Source organism: Amblyraja radiata, chromosome 13 (assembly GCF_010909765.2).
Source record: "Amblyraja radiata isolate CabotCenter1 chromosome 13, sAmbRad1.1.pri, whole genome shotgun sequence".
Classification (NCBI taxonomy): Eukaryota; Metazoa; Chordata; class Chondrichthyes; order Rajiformes; family Rajidae; genus Amblyraja; species Amblyraja radiata.
Window position 1 is genome coordinate 29,565,679 of NC_045968.1, and position 18,037 is coordinate 29,583,715.

An 18,037-nucleotide genomic window follows, 5' to 3' on the forward strand; every position below is an offset into this window, starting at 1 on the left:
AAGCAGCAAGAATGGGCAAATGCAGAGGTACCAAAGTTCGGTAGCTGTAAAGGTCTATACCATGTGCTGTTCGGCCTGGTACATTTTGAGCCCTGAAAGATGCAAAAGTTAATCTTAAAGGGCTATTTACAGCCAGCGAAATCAAGCGTCCCTTCTGTTCTGGTCACTGAATTTAAGGGTCAAAATGGCAGTGAAGTAGGACAAATTTGCAGCACTCCAATGCTGAAATGAGATTGGAAGACTAGACTTTTGCCTGTGAGCCGGAGGGAGGAAAGGCTGGTGAGGATGTTAGAAAGTCGAAGAGTGTGGTGGTAGGAAGAGAGAATGTTGTATGGCAGCTTATTGGGTGAAACAGCTGATTTGGATTTTGCAGTTAAGTAGAAAGGCATCTAGCTCCCTTTTGCAATTTGGTTCACGAAGCCTCAAAACTCAGCTGCCCAAATTTGAATGTGCAATTGCAAATGAATACAAGGATGATACATCATTATATTAAATTGTTTTAAATATTTCCTTCAACTAGAATCAAATTGGGTGGGCAGGCAAGCACAATCCACCAGATTTAGGACTATTAAAAGAGTTTATCAGCTAACCAAGTCCCTCTTCTGTTGATCACTAGCATTGAATTGCATCTCATTTTATCATCACTGTGCACGAACAAAAGGGTAGAGGCCAGAGTAGGAAGAATCTGTATTTTGTTCACGGTTATATTACTTCAATTCAGGTGCCATCCATGACAATCAGGTCATAGGTCCCAGTAACGCTGCCCCATATGAGATTGGTTTACATTGCAACTTTCTTGCACAAGCAATCCCTGCTAGTGCTGATACCCACCTATCTCTTCGTTGGTCGATAAATGTCAAGCTAACAGAACGATTCAATCACGGAAAATTAAATAGGAACATGGATTGAAAACTAGACAGCTACTCAACTCTACAGATTATGATCAAACCTCTAGTGATAAAAATGCTTGGGAACTCACAATGATTACATGAATTTTTTAATTCGTTTTGGTGCACTGCATTATAGATTTTGATCCTAGAAACTTATTTTGTTCAGTTCTGGGCACCATGTTATAGGAAAGATGTTATCAAGCTGGAAAGGGTACAGAGAAGATTTACAAGGATGTTGCCAGGGCTAGAGAGTCTGAGCTATAGGGATGGGACTATTTCTTGGAGCACAGGAGGATGAGGGATGATCTTATTGAGGTGTACAAAATCATGAGAGGAATAGATCGGGTAGATGCACACCGAGTCTCTTGCCGAGAGTAGGTGAATCGGGGAACAGAGCACATAGGTTTAAGGTGAAGGGGAAAAGATCTAATAGGAATCAGAGGAGTAGCTTTTTCCACACAAAGGGTGACGGGTGTATGGAACACGCTGCCAGAGGAGGTAGTTGAGGCAGGAACTATCCCAACATTTAAGAAACAGTTAGACAGGTACATGGATAGGACAGGTTTGGAAGGATATGGACCAAACGCAGGCAGGTGGGACTAGTGTAGCTGGGACATGTTGGCCGGTGTGGGCAAGTTGGGTCGAAGGGCCTGCTTCCACACTCTCTTACTCTATGACTCTAAACTACCCTTAGACAGATATATTTGGAGCAATAGCAATCCAGAGTAAGAACCTGTGGTGGCCTTTACAATACATAGAGCGGCTCCAAATTGAAGACAGTGCACAAAATGCACAGCAACACTGTGTCAGCTTGTCTAACCAACCCAAAAAACAAATAGTAAGAATGTTTAACTGAGAGTATCACCTATTTCTCCTTTGCCATCTCACAGATCATTAAAATTGCACGGTCAAGCTAATTCCCACTGTTACAGTTCAAAGATAAAGTAAAGTACACTGAACTCACTCGTTTCAGTCTGGAAGTCTCTGAACCCATCAAATATGGAGCGTGCAGGTCTCCTTCGTTTGGGAGCTGTGGAATGCATAAATATGCATAACATGGTTCAAAAACCAGTTTGCCTCAAGAAGCAATTTAATTTAAATAAAATTTATACTAGGTGCTGGAGTAACTTGGTGAGTCAAGCAGCATCTCTGGAGGACATGGGGGTGGAGTAGTGGGAGTGCTACAAAGCCAGGCATGTGATGGGTGAACTTGCAATTAAAAAGGGAGATAGAGGGCATCGGATAAGGAGAGGATTGAAATGTAAAGCCAGGGGGAGGGATATAATTGGAAGGGGAGGGATATAATTGGAAGGGGCGGGGAGTAATTGTGAGAAATAGGTGAGCACCAGGGTTGGAAACAGGGAAGACGAGAGAAAAGGAGGAGGAGGGAGGGAGGGAGGGGAGGAAAGGAAGGAGGGAGGGGAGGGAGGAGGGAGGGGGGAGGAGGGAGAGGGGAGAGGGGGAGAGGGAGAGGGGGAGGAGGGAGAGGGGGAGGAGGGAGAGGGGGAAGCAGGACATTACTTAACAATGGAGATTTCAATTGTACCCGAGCAAATAATATGGTGCTGTTCCTCCAGAGAATCTGTGTGTGGCCACAATCTGGCAACGGAGGAAGCCAGGAGAAAAAGGTTGATATGGGGATGGGAGGGGAAGTTAAAATGGTTAGCAACCGGGAGGTCCAGCAGGTGTAGGAGGACCAAGTGCGAGTGCCCAGCAAAACAGTCACCTAGTTTCCGCTTGATCGCGCAAATGTAAAGGAAGCCACATCGGGAGCATCCAATGCAGAAGATGAAGTTAGAGGTTTTACAACCCAATGGTATGAACATCGAATTTTCCAATGTAGGTAACAGGCCACTCCCCCTTATGCCGCACCCCTCTCTTTCCTGTACCCATGTTGGTGCAGATTCATTTCTTCCATTATTTTGCCCCCATTTCCTCTCTGTCCCATTCCATCTAAATCCCTTCATCAGGCTTTACATTCCACTCCTCTTCTCTCCTGATCTGACACCCTTTCGTCTCCTTTTTAACTCTAGCCTTTGTCGATCCATCAATCCATCTGTCCTTTGACAAGCATTGTCCCGCCCCCTCTTCCTTTCCAGCTTTCTCCCTTTATTACAATCAGTCTGAAGAAGGTTCTTGGCCCAAAACGTCACCTATCCAGAGATGCTGCCTTATTCCAGCATTTGTATCTATTGTATACAAGCATTTGCAGTTCCTTGTGCCTTAATAAAATTGACATTACTTTATCGAGTTTAAGGCAATTGCAGTAAAATGGGCAAACGTTTCCTTTGCAGTGCACACAATGTTCAAAGAACAGCACCTTTGAATTAACATGAAAGTTTCTCCTGACAGCGGGGGAGTGGGTGCAGAGGGGGAGGGGTAAGGAGCAGGAGGTTACTTATGGGCCTGTCCCACTTAGGCGATTTTTCAGCGGTTGCCTGAAAAACCAGCAAAAAAAAACACACACACACACACACCTTGCTTCACCAGCCCGTTATGCAGGCGGGGAACAGGGCAAGCGGGGGGAGCGCTGTCTAAAAAATTCCCACGGTGCAAAGCCAAGGTGATACAGACATACACCGCGATGAACAGGAAGGTTGGCGCTGTAATTAAGACAGCTAAAGCACAGTGTATGGTAAGTCCTTTAAGAGGGGGAGAGGGGGGGGGGTTGTTGAGGGGGGAGAAGGTGGGAGAAGGAATGGAGACAACTTTTAAGAAGCCAGAAGTGCATGGCTGTGAAGTTCGGCGGACATTTAACATTACCGGTCGGTTCCTTGGTTCTGAAAACTACTGCTTACCCTTTTTATCCACCCCAATGAAATTCACCGGTCAGCACCGGCTCCAACCTACGAGAACCTTGGACCTCGTGGCAACCCATTAGGACCTCCTGGCGACCCACCTACAGCATGAGAATTCTCGCTACTCTTCTTGGCGGCTTCATTCTAGTCACCGCTCATTTTTCAACACGTTGAAAAATGTGCGGCGACCATATTGAGGCCGCGACTAGTTCCCAGAATGCGGGAACTCCTCGCGACCATAAAGGTGACTCCCTGGCAACTACCCGCGAACATGTGGCGATGCATAGTCTTCTGAAGTCACTAAAAAGTCACCTAAGTGGGACAGGTCCATAAGGATGGGGATGGGAGCTGGGGCTGAGGAAACAGGAGTGGCAGGTTCAGCATTCAACAAGTGAAGGCTAGGAGGGAACTTGGTGTGATTCTCTTGGTTGCTTGAGATGGGGAAGGGCGCATTGGGCATTCAGGAGTTAATAAACGGGTAGATAAATGCAAGTTCTTTCACTTACAAGGGAAAGTAAATTATTCAAAAGTATTACTTGCATGTTATCAAAATGCCAGAATTCAGCAGGATGCAAGGCAGATACGCATACCCTAGCCTGCATTACTGTACCTTCCACAAACATTCAGAAAAATCCGTAATACATGACTGTAAACCTGCAACACACGACTAAGAACTATTAAACACAGAAACAAACTTAACAAATGTTTTGTTGAACCAACTTACCACCAAACAAGGGTTCAGGTTCTACTAAGATTTCTTGCTTTTGTGGAATAGGAGCTCGTACTTCATCCCTGAAACGATACAGTGCAAATGAGCATTAGACCAACAATGAAATGCATTGTCATCTCTCAAGGCACAAACTTTTACCATGTGTTTGAGGGACACCTAATGGTTGTAATAATGGACAACCATTAGATGCCCTTCTAATGGTTTAAAGGGAAATAACAATATGTTTTACTTAGCTGGCAGAATCTGGAAGACTTTACCCCAGGGATTAGGGTTAATCAGCATGGATTTGTGGGTGGGAGATCGCGATTCATGGATCTGATGGAGCTTTTTGAAGAAATAACCAAAAAGGCCAAATCCGAAGATGTGGGCTTCAGCAAGGCATTTGATAAAGTTGCGCATAGTAGACTGCTCTGGTTATGGGATCCAGAGAGAGCTAGCCGAATGGAAAGAGAATTGGCTTTCTGGAAAGAAGCAGAAGTGATGTGGAAGGTTGTTTTTCGGACTGGAGACATGTAAGTACTGGTGTGCTTCAACAAACAGTGCTGGGCCCCATTGCTGTTTGTAGTTTATATCAACAATTTGGATACAAATGTTGATGGCATGATTAGTAATTATGCAGTTGACACTAAAGTGTAGCATCTTAGATAGCGAAGATGGTTATCAAAAATTACAGCAAGATCAGCTGGGCAAGTGGGCCGAGGAATGATTAATGATGTTTAATGCAGATAAATGTAAGGTGTTGCATTTTGGGAAGTCAAACCAGGGCAGGGCTTTACAGTGAATGCAGGGCCCTAGAGAGTATTGTAGAGCAATGCGATCTAGGAGTGCAGACACATAGTTCCCAGAAAGTGTAATCACCGTTTGAAGGGTGGTCATTAGCCTTCCACAGTCAGGGCATTGCATATAGAAATTGGGATGTTATGCTACAGTTGTACAAGACGTTGGTGAGGCCACTTCTGGAGTATTGTGTTCAGTTTTTGTCACCCTGATAGAGGAAGGATGTTGTTAAGCTGGAAAGAGTGCAGAGAAGATTTATGATGATGTTGCCAGGACTTGAGTGCCTGAACTAAAGGGACTAAAGGGAGAGGTTGGGCAGGCTAGAACTTTATTCCTTGGAGTGCAGGTGGATGTGGGGTGACCTTAGAGGAGTATAAGATCATGAGGGGAATAGATAGGGTGAATGCACAGAGACTTGTACCTAAAATAAGCGAATCAAGAATTAGAGGACATAAGGTTTAAGGTGAGAGGAGAAAGATTTAATAGGAACCGGAGTGGCAATGTTTTCACACAGAGAGTGGTGGGTATTTTGAACTACTTGTCAGAGGAGATATTGTAGAAGGGGCATCTTGATCTCTGGTAAGACTCTATGACCTAAAAATGTGATGGAAGCCAATACTGCAAATAACTAAGAAGGGAGCTGGTTTACAGTACTTAAGGTTGAAGAGTGGGGGCATGGGATAATGCATGACCACTGTTGGAAAGAGCTAGTACGGGTACTTCTATGATTTCTGATTTGTCAGTTCCATTAATCCACCATCTTCATGACATCTTCAAGCAGCCTGCCACAACACTTGCCCACCAACTCCTGTGCATTTAGCAGATACACTATTCATACTCAAGCCTAAACATACAAAAATAGTGTGTTATCAACATTGATCATGGAAGATGATTATTACTTCAGCCAAGAAACGTACAATTCGCTTAATTGTTTCAAAAAATTTCACGGCTTCTGATTTTCCTGCTTTGTTTTAAATAGTTTATATCTTGGTCATTACTATGGAAACTCTAGTGCTACAGACCAATTCAATCCCTCTCCTATTCCATTAGTATAACATGCTAAACCTTGGTAATCAGTTGCTTCAAAATACGATAATGTGGCTTAAGACCATCCAATACAATTAAATGAACAGATTCAGATACAATGGGAAACATTAATAATGCAAATAGATGGCAAAAAAAAAGTCTGTGCTCACAGTTGTTTGCCCTGAGTTGTTTGGCATTGCAGTGAGAATAATTAAGCAATTGATTCTCTAGCATGGTAAAATTCTGCTCTGATTTTGTGACTGCATAAAAAATGGACTTCCTTAAAATACATCAAGAATCTGTAATTAAACATATTTACTCTATATTCATATTAAAAGGGTTCACTGCATTACAACATCCTTCTATCAACCTAACAGAACACAGATAGCATAGGCCGGGGGGGGGGGGGATTCCAATACATCGTATAGGAATGGTTAAATCCCTCGGCCTCCCAGCATTTCACATTCATTTAAGGTGCTAAATAAAATTACCATCTCTTGAAGAAAAATATTGCCCAGGAGACAATTAAATGTCTTTTATAATTATACAGTTACATATTACAGCTACAGACAGCTCCGCAATGTTGGAGCAGCTAAGCATGAAATAACTTCAAATATATACCGGCCAGATAGTAAAATATATAAATAAATATTTTAATACACACTAGCAGCAGATTAACTGTCACACTCTTCTGGCATGCTTCATTCTGTCGTTGGATGTGCAGTCTTTCAAATCTTACATTAAGGCCCTAGTTTCTCAAGGTATAAAGACTCCAACAGCCTGCCACAAGTCTTTGAGTTCCAATATCCTAGGCAGCAATTCCCACAACCAAAATTTTAAAAAAAACTGTTGAGCAGGTGGATTGTCTCTTATGGGGCTCTGTCCACAACCTGGCTGCCACATTTACCCCACAGAAGAGCAAAAATGAAAGTAATCTGTCACAAATCCCAAGGATATGAAAAAAGTATTATATAAAGAGAATTGTTATTTTTTCTTTCGTAAGGCCTCAGTTGTGTATATGGCACACGAGGAGGTTAATTAAAGCAATACCAGGTACAGATATTTGAATCTAAATAATTGAAGCAAACACGAGAGAATACTAGAACATACTGTGGAGGCGGTCGACTTGACGTTCCCGCTGTACTGGTACTGGGTTCTTCAGCTATCCCACCGCCATCCAAGTACATTGTGACAGCCATCTCCAGATTGTTGCCGCATGCTTCTAATATGTGTTTTCCCACACTTTCACTGGCACCTAAATCACAAAAACTTTGAGTATGAAGATGACCAGGAATATATGCTGCTGAATTTAAAAGTAAGCAAATCATCTTATACTATATACAAATATGTCACGATTGTATTTAGTACAAGTATAGTTATCACTATACAACAGAAAGGTAAAAAATAAATTCTGGTATTAACAGTTTCACATCTGGATTACTACAAGCAGAATATAAGGTGTTGATCCATTAGTTTGCATGTGACCTCACTGGCAATGGAGGCAGCCTTGGACATTAATTAACATGATGCAAGATGGCGGCCAGGAGATGTGCCAATACTGTGAGATGTGGGAATTTGTCGACACCATTGATGTAGATGATCCCTACAGCTGCAGTAAGTGTTTGAGGCTAGCGGAACTCGAGCTCCGCATTGATGAGCTGGAGACCCAACTTCATACGCTGCGGAACATCAGGGAGGGGGAGTATTACCTGGATGTTTTGTGCCAGGGGATGGTCACACCGACCAGTTTAACTAATTCAGTAGTTAGTGAGCAAGGAATGGAAGGTGTGGCCATAAGCGAGGCAGGTAGGGGGAACCAGGAGGAGATGCGGCAGGAGCCACAGCCCTTGTCCCTGACGAGCATGACCGAGGCTCTTACTCAATGTGAGGACGGGATCAGGGGCTGTGGGAGGGATGAGCAACCTGGCTGCAGCACCGTGGATCAGGGGGCCATTCAAGAGGGGGGAGTTAGAAGAAATGCCGTTGTGATAGGGGATAGTATTATTCGGGGGGTAGATAAGGTTCTCTGCGGCCAGCAGAACATGTCCCGAAGGCTGTGTTGCCTACCCGGTGCTAGGGTTAAGGATATCTCTGCGGTGCTGGAGAGAAATTTGCAGAGGGAGGGGGAGGATCCAGTGGTCGTGGTCCATGTGGGGACCAATGACATAGGAAGGACGAGGAAGGAGGATCTGCTGAAGGAGTTTGAGCAGTTAGGGAATAAATTAAAAAGCAGAACCTCGAGGGTACTAATTTCCGGATTGCTACCTGAGCCACGGGCCAAATCGGCGAGGGTACGTAAAATTAAAAAGCTGAATGCGTGGCTCAAAGACTGGTGTGGGAAAAATGGGTTTGGTTTCTTGGGCCACTGGCACCAGTACTGGGACAGGGGGGATCTGTTCTGTAAGGACGGACTTCACCTGAACGGTGCTGGGACTGGGGTCCTGGCAAATCATATAACTAGGGCAGTAGAGAGGTCTTTAAACTAAGTAGCGGGGGGGAGGTATCAAGGGGGATAATAACGGCAGGGGTAGAGGAAATAGAGCAGGTTATCAGTGGGGAAGCGGAAAATCAAAATGTGACAGGAGGATCCAGAATGTGTGAAGATAAAGCTCTAGATGTAAAAGGGGCAAAAACGGAAAGGAAGGGTAGTAAAAATCACCTGAAAGTCCTTTATCTAAATGCACAGAGTATTCGAAATAAGATAAATGAATTAACGGTGCAATTAAGTATATATAGTTATGATATCGTGGCCATTACGGAGACATGGCTGCAAGGGGATCAGGACTGGGAGTTAAATATAGAGGGGTACTCGACAATTAGAAAAGATAGACAGGAAAGAAAGGGAGGAGGGGTGGCCCTTTTAATAAGGGAGGGAATAACGGCAATAGAGAGGAAGGATATTGCGTTGAAGGATCAGGATAGTGAAACAGCTTGGGTACAGATAGAGAATAACAAGGGGAAAAAAACACTAGTGGGTGTAATTTATAGACCTCCAAATAGCTGTGACGCTGTTAGTCAGAACATAAATCTGCAAATAGTTGACGCATGTAAAAAGGGAACTGCTGTAATCATGGGGGACTTCAATGTCATATTAATTGGGCAAACCAAACTGGGCAGGGTAGACTAGAGGAAGAGTTTATAGAATGTATTAGAGACGGGTTCCTAGAACAGTATGTCGCAGAACCGACAAGGGGGGAGGCAATCTTGGATCTGGTCCTGTGTAATGAAGCAGGATTAATTAAAAATGTCATAGTTAGGGACTCGTTGGGAACAAGTGACCACAATATGGTCGAATTCCATATTCAAATAGAAGGGGAGCAGGTTGAAACTCAGGCTAGGGTGCTTAGTCTAAATAAGGGGGATTATGAAGGTATGAGGACTGAGCTGATCAAAGTTGACTGGGATAGCAGACTCAAGAATAAGACGGTACATGAGCAGTGGTGTACGTTTAAGGATCTACTGTATAACCTTCAAGAAAAATTTATTCCTATGGAAAAAAAAAGGGGTAAGGGTAAGAACAGTCAGCCATGGCTCAGTAAAACTATAAAGGATAGTATTCGGCTGAAGGCAAGGGCATATAAGGTAGCTAGAGATAGTGGGAGGGCAGAGGATTGGGAAGCATTTAAAGGTCAGCAAAAAATAACTAAGAGATTAATTAAGACGGGGAAAATAGACTATGAAAGGAATTTAGCGAACAACATAAAAACTAATAGTAAGAGTTTTTATAGCTATATAAAAAGAAAAAGGGTGGCTAAGGTGAACGTTGGTCCATTGGAGGGTGAGACTGGAGAGTTGTTGGTGGGGAACATGGAAATGGCAAAGGCATTAAACGAGTATTTTGTATCAGTCTTCACCATAGAAGACACAAAAAATATTCCAACGCTGGATAAACAGGGGGCGGTAGGAATGGAGGAGCTAAATACTATTAAGATCACCAAGGAGGTAGTATTAGGGAAATTAATGAGACTGAAGGAGGATAAATCCCCTGGGCCTGATGGATTACATCCAAGGGTCTTGAGGGAGATAGCGGTGGGGATTGTGGATGCATTGGTGATAATTTTCCAAAACTCCCTGGAGGCAGGAACGGTCCCAGTGGATTGGAAAATGGCCAATGTAACACCTATATTTAAAAAAGGAAGTAAACAGAAGGCGGGTAACTATAGACCGGTTAGTCTAACATCGGTGGTGGGTAAAATGTTAGAGACAATTATTAAAGAAACACTAACGGGGCACTTGGATAAACATGACTTCATCGGACAGAACCAGCATGGTTTTGTGAAGGGGAAGTCCTGTTTAACGAATCTGCTCGAATTCTTTGAGGAAGTAACAACCCGGGTGGATAAAGGGGAACCGGTGGATGTGGTATACTTGGACTTCCAAAAGGCTTTTGACAAGGTGCCACATAAGAGACTATTGCTAAAAATAAAAAATTATGGGATTGGGGGTAATATATTAGCATGGGTAGAGGATTGGCTAACAAATAGGAAGCAGAGAGTGGGGATAAATGGTTCATACTCGGGATGGCAACCGGTAACTAGCGGGGTTCCGCAAGGGTCGGTGCTGGGACCCCAGTTGTTCACAATTTATATAAATGATTTGGAGGAGGGAACCAAGTGTAATATATCAAAATTTGCGGACGATACAAAAATGGGAGGAAAAGTAGGGGATGAGGAGGATAGGAAGAGTCTGCAAAAGGATATAGATAAGCTAGGTGAGTGGGCAACAACTTGGCAGATGAAATTTAATACTAATAAATGTGAAGTCATTCACTTTGGGAAAAAAAATGATAGGGCAAGTTATTTTCTAAATGAGGAGGAGCTGCGTTGTAATGCAACGCAAAGGGATCTAGGGGTATTAGTACATGAATCACTAAAAGTTAGTATGCAGGTGCAGCAAGCAATCAGGAAGGCCAATGGAGTTTTGGCCTTTATTGCTAGGGGGATTGAGTATAAAAACACGGAGGTCTTGCTGCAGCTGTACACAGTATTAGTGAGACCACATTTGGAATACTGTGTACAGTTCTGGGGTCCATACTTAAGAAAGGATGTACTAGCCCTGGAGGCAGTGCAGCGAAGGTTTACAAGATTAATTCCTGCAATGAGGGGATTGACATATGAGGAAAGGTTAAGTAGGCTGGAACTCTACTCTTTGGAGTTTAGAAGAATGAGAGGCGATCTCATTGAAACATATAAGATCGTGAGGGGCCTTGATCGGGTGGATGCACCGAGGATGTTCCCAATGATCGGGGAAACTAGAACTAGGGGACATAGTCGCAGAATAGGGGGGGGCTCTTTTAAAACTGAGATGAGGAAGAACTTCTTCACCCAGAGGGTGGTTAATTTATGGAATTCACTGCCCCAGGGAGCAGTGGAAGCAGAAACGTTAAATATATTTAAGTCTAAAATAGATGGTTTTTTAGTTGCCAAGGGGATAAGGGGCTACGGGGAGAGGGCAGGGATATGGACCTAGGTATGGTTAGTATAGTAAGACCTGAGTGATCTCCTGGACAAGTGTCGATCGCCTGGATTGGGGTCGGAGAGGAATTTCCCGGATTTTTTCCCCGAATTGGACCTGGGTTTTTATCCGTTTTTTTGCCTCCCCCAGGAGATCACGCGGTTCTTGGGGTGGAGAGGGGTGATAGCGGTATAAAGGGGAGGGTAGTGTCTTGTGTTCTGTGTCTTGTGTCTACTGTTTGTGGGTAAGTGTGTCTGTTTAGTGTTCAGCCATGAGCGAATGGCGGTGCGGGCTCGACGGACCTGGTGGTCTACTCTCGCACCTACTTTCTATGTTTCTATGTTTCTATGTTACAAGTAACACTAATCCTCACCTCAGTGATACCTAAACTACATGGAATATACAATTCGTGCATGTACTCTACACAAGTGTCCTCCCATTCCACCTTGTTTCAACATTGTTGTATCCTCTTTCTCAATTATTTGGCCAGCTTCAGTTTGAAAGGATTTAAGCCATTTGGCTCAGTCTTATCCTGTGGTACAGGTCCTATTTATCTACCCAAGGCATTTCTATTAGTTTTCTGGATTTATTACACTCCCACATAGATATGTTTTCTTCACGCTTAGCCTGCCCAAACTATTTATAACTTAAATGCCTCAAGTGACCACCAGCTATTCCATTCTATACAGCTCAACCTGTTCAATCAAATACCTACTCTCTCAACTAAGATAACATTCTTGTAATTTTTTGTACCATTTATAGTGCCCTCTCCTTTTTCAACTCCGGAAGTTGAAACATGCAATTCTATCTATGCTAACTGACCAGAATCTTACACAAATTTAACACAACCGTGATTAGGGTACTTTACTCCTGGAAATGAAACCCTTCCCTTTGTAGCCATTTTTTAATTGCTTTGCTGACCTGTGTTGCTACTTTTAAGGATATTCACCACTATTCCTAGATCTGTCCTTTTTTAAAAAAAAAATCAAAGTGCAGGCAATTTTTCTTCTTACCCAAGTACATCTCACAATGCACAGATGCATTCCACTTAAAACAGGAAATGATCAAAAAATAAGATTCAAGGTTTACAGTCCTAAAACATTTTGTTGCAAACTGGGGCAGACGATTAAGCAATTGAAAGGAAGCAGCGACTCCAAGACATCTTGATATCCAATGATGTTGGGGTCTAACCTGCATGCAGAAAGTCAAGGCTGGAGTATTTGCAACCATATTCAGCAGAAGCATAAAATTGATGATTATCAAGCAATCCCCATCATAAAATATAATTTGAGAAGTCACTGCAAATTATGTTAAAAAGTTGAGCATATCAAATATGGCAAAGGCATATGGCAACATCCTAATGCGCTTCTTAATTGCAACTATAAAGGCAGTACCGACAGCACTGTAAATGCTGACGCTGAGGAGCATAACCGTTTCTTCGCCCGGTTTGAGGCTAACAGGCCCGCTACAGACTCACTGCCTCCACCCACCTCTAACACCCACACACTCACACTACAGGACCAGGATGTGAGGCGTGTGTTGAGGTCAGTAAATCCAAGTAAGGCTGCTGGACCTGATGGAGTACCGAGTAAAGTACTCCAGGCATGTGCTGACCAACTCGCTGTGGTCTTCACAAAGATTTTTAACATCTCCCTGTCACAAGCTATCAAACCACCCTGCTTAAAGTCAGCCACAATCATTCCTATTAAAAAAAAGTCAGTCCCTGAGGACTTGAATGACTATAGACCGATTGCACTCACACCAGTGATTATGAAGTGCTTCGAGAAACTAGTCCTGCATCACATCAGGACCAGCCTACCTCCCTCCTTCGACCCACATCAGTTTGCCTACAGAGATATCAGATCCACTGAGGACGCCATCGCCATAGCAACTCACACCGCACTGAGCCATTTGGAACATCGCGAAAGCTATGTGAGAATGTTATTCATTGATTATCGCTCAGCGTTCAATACAATCATTCCAGACATTTTAATCAGCAAACTGCTTGACCTAGGCCTCTCCTCCCCCATCTGCACATGGATCAAAGACTTTCTCACAAACCGTCCACAGAGAGTTAAAACCGGCCCCCACATCTTCTCCTCCATTACATTAAGCACTGGCGCACCTCAAGGCTGTGTGCCGAGTCCATTCCTCTACTCCTTATACACCTATGACTGTACCCCTGCCCACCCTTCCAACACGATTATTAAATTTGCTGACAACACAACTGTCGTCGGGCTCATTTCAGGGGGGAACGAGTCAGCATACAGGGACGAGATACAGCGACTGTCAGAGTGGTGTTCAGTAAATAACCTGACACTGAACACAACCAAGGCAAAGGAGCTAATACTGGACTTCAGGAGGAAACGGGACGCGGACCTGGCCCCGCTCTGCATAAATGGGACATGTATGGAAAGGGTGCAGCTATATTTAAGAGGTAGTTAGATGTGGCCCTTGTGGCTAAAGGGATCAGGGGGTATGGAGAGAAGGCAGGGATGGGATACTGAGTTGGATGATCAGCCATGATCATATCGAATGGCGGTGCAGGCTCGAAGGGCCGAATGGCCTACTCCTGCACCTATTTTCTATGTTTCTATGTTTCAAATTCCTAGGAGCCCTCATATCCGAGGACCTCTCCTGGTCGGCCAACACCACTGCAACTGTCAAGAGAGCACAACAGAGACTCCACTTCCCGAGAGTGCTCAGGAGGCACAACACCAAGAAGAAGCTGCTGGTGGCCTTCTACCGGGCGACCATTGAGAGTCTACTGACATATTGCATGTCAGTGTGGTATGCAGGCTGCTCTGCTGCAGATAAGAAAGCGCTCCAGAGAGTGGTAAAAACAGCAGAGAATCACCGGTTGCCCACTACCCTCTCTGGAGGATATTGCCACCTCACGCTACCTCAGCAGAGCCACTAAAATCATCAAAGACTCCACACACCCCGGTCACCACCTTTCTGAACTGTTGCCCTCTGGCAGGCGTTACAGGTCAGCCAAAACACGCACCTCCAGACAGAGGCAGTTTCTTCCCCAAAGCAATCTTCACACTCAACATGAAAAAACACTGAGTATTATTCATGCTGCACTCTTCCATGCTGCTACCCACCTTGCACTTTTACTATCATCATGTACAGTACTGATTACTTACTTATTTTAATACCTAGTTTTTTACATTATTTTTAAATTGTGTTCTGTGTTCTTATGTTTGTATATTATGCACCAATGGAGTGGCAACAACAATTTCGTTGAATGCAGTGCTTACAATGACAAATAAAGGCATTTCATTTTATATGTGGAAAATTAAGTGGAACTAAGTGGAAAATTGGAATTAACTAAGTGGAAAATTGTTCAAGTATGGCCCTTCCACAAAATGCAGGACATATCTGAACCAACAAATTATTGCAGTCTACACTAAATCACCAGTAAGGTGTCATCAACTAATACTATCAAGCAGCACCTATTCTCCAATAACCTGCTCACAGACAGCGCCAAGCTCTGCCAGGCCCAATCAGGTTTTGAGACAACTTTTGTCCAAACATGAGCCAAAGAATAAATTTCAGAGTAACAATCTCTGAATTTAGGCAGTGTGCTGAAACAAAGCAGGCGGCACGGTGGCACAGCGGTAGAGTTGCTGCCTTACAGCGCCGAAGTCCCGGGTTCAATCCCGACAACGGGTGCTTGTCTGTATGGAGTTTTACGTTCTCCCCGTGACCTGCGTGGGTTTTCTCCAAGATCTTTGTTTTCCTCCCACACGCCAAAGACGTACAGGTATGTAGGTACATTGGCTTGGTAAATGTTTTTAAAAAATTGTTCCTAGTGTACGTAGGATAGTGTTAATATGCGGGGATCGCTGGTTGGCATGGACCCGGTGGGCCGAAGGGCATGTTTCCGCGCTGTATCTTTAAACTAAAAAACTAAACTAAAGCATGATAGGGAAAACATTCCAATGGTCAAAACATCTTAAACAAAAAAATTACTCTGGTTACTAGAGCACAATCTCGCCCGCTGCAGTAATTCTGAAGGGCTTCTATAGCCCTTCTATATGAACTGTACTCATTTTGAGGTGCTTCATCAGTGACTTCCCTTTCACAACGTCAGAGGCGAGATGTTCACACAATTTTTAAATCCATGTTAAATTCCATAAGGTTACATTCACACCAGAAAAGTGGCAAGAAATTACAATCTCTAGAGTTTAACCACCTAGTCTGCTATTCAACAATATTATCAAGGCAGTGCAGGGCTCGAAATTAACGGTTGCCTGGGCAGCCTAAAAGCTGTGCCATTTTGCCCGGCTTGGCAAGCACTCGGGACACCTGCCGTTCAACGTGCCCCCCTCCCTATCTCTCTCTCTCCGTCTCCGCCCGCCATCCGTGTCCGGGCCGCCGGGCTCCGCTCTCCAGCCACTTCTCATCCGCCTTGCACATGCGCACAACCACGGCCAGCACATCATCGGCCGCCCTGCACATGGGCACTGCCACGGCAACTGGTCGGCACCGAGCACTTTCTCCCTCCCTTTGCATTGTGGGAGATCTGGCCGCCATTGCTGTCCGGCCGCCGCCTCACCGCGACCGCTGAAAACCAACGCAGAATCACTCCCTGGAGCTGGAGTAATACCTGGAGTAACTCTTGCTTCAGGGAGCAAGTTACTCCAAAAATATTCCAAATGGAATTTAAACTGGAGGTGATGAAGGGTCCACCACCAAACTCCAAACTCTGAACAATAACAGCCTATTGCACGTTATCTGTTTATTTATTGTGTATATATATATATGGTCTATGGTATATAGACACACTGAACTTTTATCTCCTGTTCTGTATTATGTTTACATATTCTGTTGTGCTGCAGCAAGCAAGAATTTCATTGTCCTATCTGGGACACATGACAATCAAATTCTCTTGACTCTTGACTTGGACTTAAGCAAAAAAAGGGTTCCTGGGAAAAAAGAGCCACCTTAAATTTAGTTGCGTCTGGTTGCGTAACTATGGTAGGGTGAAGACTATTCCATGCTTTAATTGTGCGGGGGACTCCATGGAGCAGCCAGCATCTCTGGATAGAAGAAATTGGGTGATGTTTTGGGTAGATGTCCTTCTTTAGACTCCCTCTGGTTTTAGTGTTTTTAGTTTAATTTAAAGATACAACGTGGAAACAGGCTCTTCGACCCACCGAGTCCACGCCGACCACCGATCACCCGTACACTAGTTCTATCCCACACATTAGCGACGTACGTCAAGAGTCAAGAGTGTTTTATTCTCTCACGTCCCAGTTAGAACAATGAAATCCTTACTTGTAGCAGTAAACAGAATATGTAAACACAATACTCTGTAAACAATGTTATAAAGGAGAAAACAAAACTGTGTTCTATCGTATAGTATCGTGCGTGTAGGAAGGAACTGCAGTTGCTGGTTTAAACTGAAGGTAGACACAAAAAGCTGGAGTAACTCAACAGGTCAGACAGAATCTCTGGACAAAAGGAAAATATTACATTTTGGGTTGGGTCTGAAAAAGGTTCCTGCACACTTTAGGAATGTGGAAGGAAACAAGAGCACCCGGAGAAAACCAATGTGATCAAAGGGAAAAGGAGTAAAATCCATACAGACAGCACCCCATATTCAGGATCAATTCCTGATCTCTAGCACTTTTAGGCAGCAACTTTATGGCCAATGTACTTGTCTTGAAATGCCATAGTCTTGAAATTAATTAAAACATACAGTAGCTGTAAAGGGAGACATAGCGTCACTTAGAGATTTAAGACTGAAAATGGATAATTTTTTCTTAGTAACCAAAGTTATCAACGTATAATTTTTTATGTGTTGGAAAACTAAGTATAGTGGCACAACTGGTAGACTTGCAGCCTCACACCAGAGATCTGTGTTCGATCCTGTCCTCGGGCACTGTCTGTGTTGAATTTGCACATTCTCCCTGCAAGCGTGTGGGTTTACTCCGACATCCCAAAGACGCATTTGCTTTGTAGGTTAACTTGTATCTGTAAAATTGCCTCTAATGTGTAGGGAGTGGGTGAGGAAAGTGGGATAACAGAACGTGTGAATGGGTAGACAAAAATGCTGGTGAAACTCAGAGGGTGGGGCAGCATCTATGGAGCGAAGGAAATAGGCGACGTTTCGGGGTCGAGACCCTTCTTCAGACTGATGTGACGGTGGGGGGGGTGGCGGGAAGAAGAAAGGAAGAGGCAGAGACAGTGGGCTGAGGGAGAGCTGGGAAGGGGAGGAGAAAGCAGGGGCGTCCTGAAATTGGAGAAGTCAATGTTCATACCACTGGGGTGTAAACTGCCCAAGCGAAATATGAGGTGCTGCTCCTCCAATTTATGGTGGGCCTCACTCTGGCCATGGAGGGGGCCCAGGA

General features: G+C 44.1%; 1 protein-coding gene across 5 annotated transcripts in view; it reads right to left on the reverse strand.

Annotated features, from left to right (window-relative positions):
* The window catches only part of ubxn7 (UBX domain protein 7), a 69,467-nt gene that overhangs the window by 36,321 nt on the left and 15,109 nt on the right, over nucleotides 1-18,037 (reverse strand). For 3 of the 5 annotated variants that reach the window (XM_033031543.1, XM_033031542.1, XM_033031546.1), the window contains exons 2-4: nucleotides 7,332-7,476; nucleotides 4,413-4,480; nucleotides 1,855-1,920 (exon numbers count right to left, since the gene is read on the reverse strand). In XM_033031543.1, coding sequence (XP_032887434.1) covers nucleotides 1,855-1,920; nucleotides 4,413-4,480; nucleotides 7,332-7,476 — 279 coding nt within the window. The remainder of the gene's footprint in view (nucleotides 1-1,854; nucleotides 1,921-4,412; nucleotides 4,481-7,331; nucleotides 7,477-18,037) is intronic. The other 2 variants (XM_033031545.1, XM_033031544.1) reach the window with 1 other exon arrangement.